Below are 9,307 nucleotides of genomic sequence, written 5' to 3' on the forward strand. Positions count from 1 at the left end.
TATATATATATATATATATATATATATATATATATATATATCTGTCGATATGTACACATGCACACGCATAAATAGATGTATATATATACATATACATATGTACATATATATGTGTGTATGTATATATATATGTATATATATATATACATACACATATATATATATATATGTGTGTGTGTGTGTGTGTGTATGTATGTATATGTATGCATATATGCATACATATATATACGTATATATATACTACATATATATATATTATATATATATGTATATATATATACATATATACATACACACATATATACATATATATATACGTAAATATATATTCGTATATATTTATATATACATGTAGCATATACACCACGCTTACACCCTCATATACAAGCATACTACATGCAGATCTATTACACACATACATTTGCATATTACCTATAACATTTATTAACAAAAGAAGCTATTTACTGAAACGTTTTGCCGATACCGATTCAAAACAGACTGTTTTAAGAAGCTATTATTAGTGAAACTTTGATGCAAAAATTGATAATAAATATTACTTTGGCTCTGTAGCCATTATTGTGTCCTTTCATCGGTGCATGAATAGTCTATACAAATGCACAAGCCTATAAAACAAACGATTAGATATTATGATGATTGCCGTCTCCTTGTGTTTCCTCGTTGTCAATGATCTTTCTGTGTTGTCATCCATTATTTCTCAGATGTCTGTTCACTCACGTTGCATAATTCGAAGTATAGGTGACAGACTAAAGTCGTAACTTATTGTGCGCTTCCAGCTGGTTAAGTCTGCATACGTCACGATTCTTTCATCACCATAGCACTTTCATTAGATGACATGACAAATGAGGCTACTATAAAGAGACATCTGCCTGTCATTGGATTATAGTAATAAACGCTCGTACAATACGCGCATCAGTTTCCGAGTGTCTGTGATTAGTACCTAGTGACAGGCCGAATGGAGACGACTACTAATCAGATGAAACCACAGATTTTACATTAGTGTCCCTCTCTTAAAAGGATGCTGTGAGAACAGCTAGAGGTCTCTCACCCCAGTGGTTTTACTGCGCGCCCTAACACTAACCAAGAGTGCCGATGATTGCTCTGCCAGAGAGTGCCCCGTTATGACTGATGGTATTTTGATACCTATTGCCTTAAACGAGAATTTTCTTCATGGCAAAACATGTCTGTGTGTGCAAGACTCTGTGTGTGCAAGACTCTGTGTGTGCAAGACTGTGTGTGCAAGGTGCAAGACTCTGTGTGTGCTAGACTCTCTGTGTGTGTGTGTGAGAGAGTTATACATACAGGTTTGTGCGTGAGTATAAACACAGGAATATACCTTTCTGTCATATTGTATCGTGTGTGTATGTGTATCTTTGTGTATATGATACGAATTTTGCTTGGTTGGGTGTAATTTTCGGTTGATTCTGTGTGTGTGTGTATGTGTGTGTGTGTGCGTGTGAGCGCGTGATCATGTAGACGTGTATATATTAGTAGCGTTTGTGAAAGTGAGGCGCGCATGCGTGTGCGTATACAGTGTGCGCGTGAGTAGGGGGTTGTTAAAATAAGTGCTAAGATTCGTGGATATTTTGTTAGATAAATGTAACATGCAGGATATGGCGTATATGTGTGTATGAGTAAGTGTGTGCGGGCAGTTTGAGAGTCGGGGGATGTCTACGGGGATATTGAATAACGCCGAAAAGGTGTGGGCTTGGAGGAAAACTAAAACGACATTCTCTGTGAAGCCTGGAGTTCGTGGATCTGGTGTGTAAGATCAAGCCAAATACGATTAATTGTAGTAGCGAGTGGTCCGCGGAGCGGAAGTAGCGAGAGCCCGAACGCTGGTTTCCGGGTTGGATGTGAAGATTTCGTGAATCAGCCAACGAAGTGGCGGATGGTTTGATCTATGTACAAAGCATTGCAGAAAGAGCATCTAAGGAGGTAAAGAAATCAGAAATCTGGAAGGTGCCGTGGTTTGATAATGTGAGGGATGTGGGGGTTGGTGAGAAACAGACAGGTATTGCAACGGTGCTGGGAATGGGGGTAAGATTCCGGAAAATGAAAGAGGGAAGGGGAGAAAGGTAGGGAGGTACGGGAAAATAAGTCACGTGGACTGCGGACACATTTGAACGAAGGGAGTGATAGATTATGCTGAGGGTTATGTTTATGTATTTACCAAGTGTCACATAATTTTTTCTTTTCAGATTTAAACATGTTTAACTGTAGCATTTATGTGTGTATATAAACATATTTATACACACACACACACATATATATATGTATGAAATTTAACATATAGAAATAAACTTGTATATCCCATCAGAATCTGTATCGGCCCCGATCAGTGGATCAAGAAGTCACATGTTATACAACTCCCCAACCAGTGAAGCTAGAGGCAGTCACAATACCCACGGTGGCAGGTCAAAAAGTCGCCGATATTACTTGAAGTTTTCACATCATTTGAATAAAGGTTAGTGTAAAACAAATCAACAGTAACCACGTATTAACAACAATTACACTAACACTACTAACGTAAGCAGCAACAAAACTATCACAACATCACCATTATCACTAATATCAGCAACACCACTGCCACAACACTAACAACACAAAAACAATTCCATCATCACCACCAATCCCAATAATAACAATTATAAGTCATCGGGGGAATCTTTATGTTGTTCAATTTCCTAGAAACAGCAACCAAGTTTGCCAGAATTCACATTTCAGTGTCTTTTAAATAAAAACGAGAGAAAAAATCTCATAAAATAACCCTTTCTACTTTAGGCACAAGACTTGAAGTCTTAGGGGAAGAAGCTAATCGATTTTATCGACCCCAGTGTTCAACTGGTACTTATTTTATTGACCCCGAAAGAACGAAAAGTAAAGTTAGACACGGCAGAATTTGAACTCAGGACGTAAAGACAGGCTAAAAGGCAGTTAAGAATTTTGTTTGGCGCGCTAACGGTTCTGCCAAATCACCGCCTTGTATGTATATGTATATATATATATATATATATATATATATATATATATATATATATATATATATAAAAATAAGGGCTCATAAAATAACATAGTCTTGGATATCCTAGCCATGGCTGGTACGCCTCAGTTTGTAAATCAACAGAATTTGGTTCTACCGAAGCTAAATTACAACTCCAATAACATTTATAACAACTACACAAACATCAAACAATAACAAAGACATCGACGAATTAGTGGTACTGGTGGTTGAGGCGGAATTCTACAGGCTTCGTGATGTATTCTTCACTATAAAATCTAGATAAATATGGTGAATATATGTGAACCTAGAAACACATGTATATTGTATTATATTAACATACTGGAGTTAACATTTTAAAATTTGAATGTCAGTTAATTTTCAAGGTTTTTGGCATTTGACAGAATAATATGCAATAAAAATAAAATTAAACCAATAAGAATTAATTTTTACTAATTCTAAAAATATTTAACTTGTTTATATTTAATGCCACAAACGGTATGTATGTCTAAAGTAAATTTTCATATTTAAGGTTCAACTATAATCTGACATATCGAACTTGATATCATTGATGTAATACGTATGTGTTTACTTAAAATGTTACCCATAGCAAATTTTGATCAGTTCAAATATCAGGTTAAATAACACTTGTGAAGTTTTATAAATACTACATAAAACATCTTATAAATGTGGATTCAACTTTATGCATTTTGGTATTAAACTTTTCAATCATAAAACTATGTTATCAACCAATAAACTCTCGCGATAGACTTTTTTTTCTTCATTTTATCTAGTTTCAGCTCATGAGCTGTGGCCATGCTGGGGCACCGCCATTTGGACTTACATATCATTTTCTAATATGTAATGTACTTCAATGTTTGTAGTGAAAGTCATTCCACGTCACTTGCTTTGTCATCTCTTTTGAACGTAATCACCATTTCTTCGACAGTTTACAGTGTTCTGTTGGTTGCTAACTCAGAGCCGGTTGCAGTAAGATTAGGGTTTTAAACTTTTGCCCCTGGGCTTTATTGATCATCATAGAATAAGAGAGCCGCAGTTGATATTGGATCCTTTGTATCGCAAGGGGAATGTCAGCATCACTAAGATTTCATCTAATTTTAAGAGTGAGCACTCTAGAGCTTGTAGGTGAACCATCTATCAATGATGCTTCCAGACTATTTTCATGTAACCGGAGTGTCTTCATAGGTGTTCTATTACTCAGTCCTTGACTAGTAGAGATTACAAAATAGCATCACGATGTCGTCATGTATTTAGTTTAGATGATGGAAAAATATGTCAAAAGGGTGTAAGCGGTGGGGGGGGGATATGGGTTTCATTGTTGCAAGAAAAAGAATCGATGTCTAGATGTGTTTTGTGTTTTGATGGAAGTCTATTTAAATTTTCGTTTAAAGTAGGTCACTTGGCATCTTTAGGGAATAAAGTCACTCTTAGCTCCATTTCCTGCGATTTCAGTAACCAATGGCTCATTTCAATAACATACTGCAGGAATATTAATTACATCTGCTCAACATCATTTAGAGTACTGGGAGACGCTACCACTTCCAAGTTGAAGTCGTTTAGAAAACTTTTGTTCGTTCATATTTGCTTTTATATTCTGAGTTAGCTTAAGTTGTTAAAAATAATATCACACGTTAAACCATTTGCTGTCTGTATTTACTTCAGCAGCTGAAGTAACCAGAGGATCAACGAGGAGAATTTAATTGAAACCATTCTTCCAAAAGGATAATATTAGCACCGAATACAGATTCACTTTCTATTATGTCTTGTAAGCAATTATCAATTACAATGCCACAAAGTACGATCTTATTGATGTTTCATTAACGATTAAATTTTTTTTACTGTTCTTAGGTTATTAACTCGTTTAGAGTTAGATGCAACATTACAAACGCTTTTTGTCGGAGATACTGTGATAAGTGATAAAAGTGTTGTGGCCCCGCCTGTCCATGCATTTGTAGATGTAGCGAAATGGACGTGCAAAATGTTGAGTTGTTACGTTTTTCTTGGTCTATTCGATGCATTTGAATAAAAACATCTTTTATAATTCTGTTCTCTCTCTAGATACAGTGTTCGTCATTTCACGTTATTCGATACCTAAGCAATTGAGGCAGTGTGGATTGCGTCGAAGAGTGTTTTCATTTATTGACGAGTCACCTGTTGGTTCAGGAAAGCCAAGCGCTACACCGGATGTTCCACTTCGGAAAGAAAAAGTTCTGGCATTGTCCATTCCCCGCTCAAATAGATCTTCATGTATCATCATTGCTCTGACTATTCCTCGAAAATGTAGACACTTCTCACCTAAACGGAATCCCTGCTGAAACAAATGCATCTATTTATTGTTTTGTCCTAAATTTATCTTGATCACGTCTCATTAGAGACATCTGGCAGTGTGGAAACTCTCTCCTGCTTTAATTCAATGTCATAACCAACAGCCACTAGCATAGTAGACCATATTTGACCCATCAACTCATTAAGATGAGACTTGTAGACACACTACCCCAAGTTAGGTCTGTTGTAAGCTGTTTCTGATAGACGAAAGGTCCTAGTTTTTTCTGTGCATACATCAAAATATTGGACCCTTTTATCAGTGTTGGCCGCTCTCTGACAAATTTTGGTCGAGCCTGTGGAAGTGGAAATATCCGACGTTCTTAGCCCTCGGACTACACTGCTCATTGCCATCGGGCAGAGCTGGCCATTCGCAAGTACGAGCTCCGTGAGTCGGAATAACTGTTCCAGCGCATCTTCTTCACCATCGTCTGGGGCAATGCCTTTTCCATTTTGTCCGCCGGGACCATGAGACAGACTTGACACATTTCTTTAGTTAGAGCAGTTATAATGCGTCAAATAATCGCTTGAACTGAGCAGGATGTTCTTGGAAGTCTGGTTTTGATAGCATCCCCATACTGACAAATTCAATGACACATTTTCCACTCATAAGGCTCCACAGTATTGAAGTACAATGTTTATCCACTATTAAAGCCTTGAATCATATCATTATCAGAAATTTGGAATTGTCATTGCCTTCTTTGAGACACATTTTTATATTTTTCCCTTCGCTCATTTTCTCCCTTTTTCATGTTCTGAATGTAATGTTCTCTTTCATCATTCATATTCCCCTCTCCCTCTCCCCCTCTCTCTGTCTCTTTATCGCTTTCTCTCTCTGTCTCTCTGCTTCTTTCTCTCTCTCTCATTCTCTGTCTCTCGTGTTACGAATTTACGAAAAGTAATCTTCTAATGCTGCTGTTCTCCGTTTCTCCTAATTCTGAAGATAATCTCTTTCGTTTTCTTTCTTATTTATTTTTCACTCTTATTCTCATGTTTTTCAAGATTTCATTTCTTCTTTGCTTGTCCATATCACCTTAGTGCGTCGTATCAATTTTCTCTTCTATTTCGGAGAACATCATTATTGATGCTGTTAGGCAAGTTATGATGTATCTTTTCTGTTCTGCAACACATGCCCCACCTCTATATATGACTTAAATGCACTCGGGCTTTTTATATACTGTGTCTGTTGCGGTTTCGAATTTCATGACACTCCTCTTCTCGTAAACGTTTACGCCGTCCTCTTAGACGTTCTCGTGCACTGAAGCACTATCTTAATTACTTCTATGTTGGTTTTCCATTCAGCAAATATGTAAATGAATAAAATAAATATTTTTCAAGGAGAACAATTTCTGCATATATTACTGTCAGTTGGATTCACATATCGGAAAGAAAAGCGATTTAATTCATCATATAGTGAACGTACAATATGGGATTTAAGCGATAAACAATATTCAAACAAATATCATTAATCCTTATTATTGATAAAGACATGAAATTAAGAGGGGCACAATAATCCCAGTGACAATCTAAGGCATTCATGTGAAAAGCATTCTTTGGTCTGTTTGTAAGTAATTGCAAAAGAGAGACAGATATAGTATATTGTATTGTATGCAAATTATGATGCTAAATATGGAACACTACATTGTCATATGTACGTCGTTCATAGGAACGTATGCATAGAATCAAATATTGAACTTTAACACGCGCGCGCGCATATACACTCAATATACAGATATAAATTCGTAGTATGGATACAGAGAATCCTGTGGTTATCAAAGAAAGCTCTTCTAACAAACTAAATGACAACATTTTTATGGTTTATATATATATAGCAAAACAAAGTAGTGTCAATAAGGGATATTAATCTAGGCGAAATACTTCTTAAGCTCTCTGCAGATGAAAATGCGCCAGGCTGAGAAAAAAGGTCTTGTGATTGATGTTGTACTCCAGGTAATCTGAAATCGAATTTGTATATATGTGGTTTTATTACTCTGTTAAGATGCTATGTTTTTACAAAGTGATGCAGGAAATGGACAGAAATAATGGGTATTATACATTTATTTATTTATTTATTTATTTATTATTAATTTGGTTATATTCTTCTTTTTTTTTTGAATAGCATTTTTCTTTAGCCATCTCTTTAATTTTGGTGTCTCCTTTCAAACCCCGACACCCAATAGGGGTGATGCTAAACTTCAATTCTTCTTTGTTTTAGTCTTTTAGTTCACATTTGACAAACGTCTAATTTGTTGAAGATAAAATTGGATAATTGGGTTAATTTAAACTCAGTTCTTTTAAAGTTGTTTAATAGCTATGGAGAATAGTTTAATTAAATTACTTATTAAAAAATTGAGTTCCAATAACGGAGGAAAAGATTAAAACAAACCTAAGATAATAGTAAAATTACATAAAACAGAACTTAAGTATCATTCTGTAACTATGTCTGCCAAATAAGTACTAACAACAAAAAAAGGATCTCTTTCAGCCATAAAGAATCATGGGATTGCACTTAGAGAGTACCTCTCCGAGGTACAATTCCGGGCCAGGTTGTTTACGGAAGACCAGCAGTCGTTTACGGAAGATCAGCAGTCCATTCATACCAGTCTCCCCTCTCCGCACCATCGATGTTATCTAAGGCAAAGGCCGATACAGCTTGGCAACTCATTTCCCGTACAGCTGTGGGAACTGGAGCAAAGTGAAGTAAAGTGTCTTGCTCAAGACCACAACACAACACAACACACAGCCCAGTCCGGAAATCGAACTCACTACCTCTAACCACTGAGCCGTGCGTCTTCACATATTAGTATAGCTTGTAGGAATACTTCAAATGAAAATATACTACATACGTATATTGTTGGAATAGATTTTTGATAATTTCCACTGCTCAGTGGAGTCAGAAAATGTACTTCGCTCAATAGCTTTGTTGTTAGACCCACCAAGGTCGCTTTCCTCAACAGTTATAAACAAGTGCATTAATATATATATAGTACAAACAAAAAGCCTCAAATCTTAGGGGTAAATTACAGTCCATTATATTTATCCCAGAAAGGATAAGTCGACTTTAACTATGTTAAATGTAACGCTGTACTTATCTAAGTCATATGTAATGCTTATTTGTTCACATGGCTTTGTATTAATTATGCATTATCTTGTAATTTTGAGATTTCAATGATGTAATTGTTTATTTTCAGAGTGACATTGTAGTGTATGCGCGAGAGGCCAAATTTGGCCGGTTGGAACATAAAACAAGGTTTTATAGATAGATAGATAGATAGATAGATAGATAGATAGATAGATAGATAGATAGATAGATAGATAGATAGATATGTCTTTCTGTTTGACCCCACCATCTCTTGACAATCGATGTTGCTTTGCCTGCGTCCCCGTAACTTAGCAATTCGTCAAAAGACGTACGATGCTAAGAGCACAAATATATATTGTAGCAGACAAGAACTGTTTGGAATGTGTGCCGGAAGTGCCAGGTCACGTAATTTCAGCGTACTGCGTTTCTTCAGTGGCAGGTGTCCACTTGTCTCATCTAAGCCAAATCCCGCTGCTAACGGTATATAGACTAACAGTGATTTTTCACAGTGCTCTTAACACCGTGCGTCTATAGGAGAAAACCTCTCAAGGCGTATACCGCAGTATAGGGCATTCTAATAATACGCCCACACTAAGACGGATGGAAAGAGTGCTATTCATTTAATTTTAAGATTTACGGTACATTGGAATCTGTTAGGAGGCCTATGGCATAGAGGAACAACAAAGTTGGGAAACCTTCTGATAATATAAACCCTTCCATAGCTTTATGTAAATATCTGGAAGGTTCATATTACAGGGCTCTGATGAAGTTCTTTATAGATCCCTCTCTATGCATACATGCGTGTGTAAGCATACACACAGATACACATTCTCACACACACACACACACACACACACACACAC

The 9,307-nt window shown here is 36.3% G+C and overlaps 1 protein-coding gene across 1 annotated transcript in view; it reads left to right on the top strand.

Annotated features, from left to right (window-relative positions):
• The window catches only part of LOC106872832 (uncharacterized), a 98,728-nt gene that overhangs the window by 59,948 nt on the left and 29,473 nt on the right, over positions 1 to 9,307 (top strand). The window contains exon 2 of the mRNA XM_014919958.2: positions 2,339 to 2,485. Within this exon, the coding sequence (XP_014775444.1) occupies positions 2,339 to 2,485 (147 nt within the window). The remainder of the gene's footprint in view (positions 1 to 2,338; positions 2,486 to 9,307) is intronic.

The sequence above is a fragment of the Octopus bimaculoides genome, chromosome 7 (assembly GCF_001194135.2).
Source record: "Octopus bimaculoides isolate UCB-OBI-ISO-001 chromosome 7, ASM119413v2, whole genome shotgun sequence".
Classification (NCBI taxonomy): Eukaryota; Metazoa; Mollusca; class Cephalopoda; order Octopoda; family Octopodidae; genus Octopus; species Octopus bimaculoides.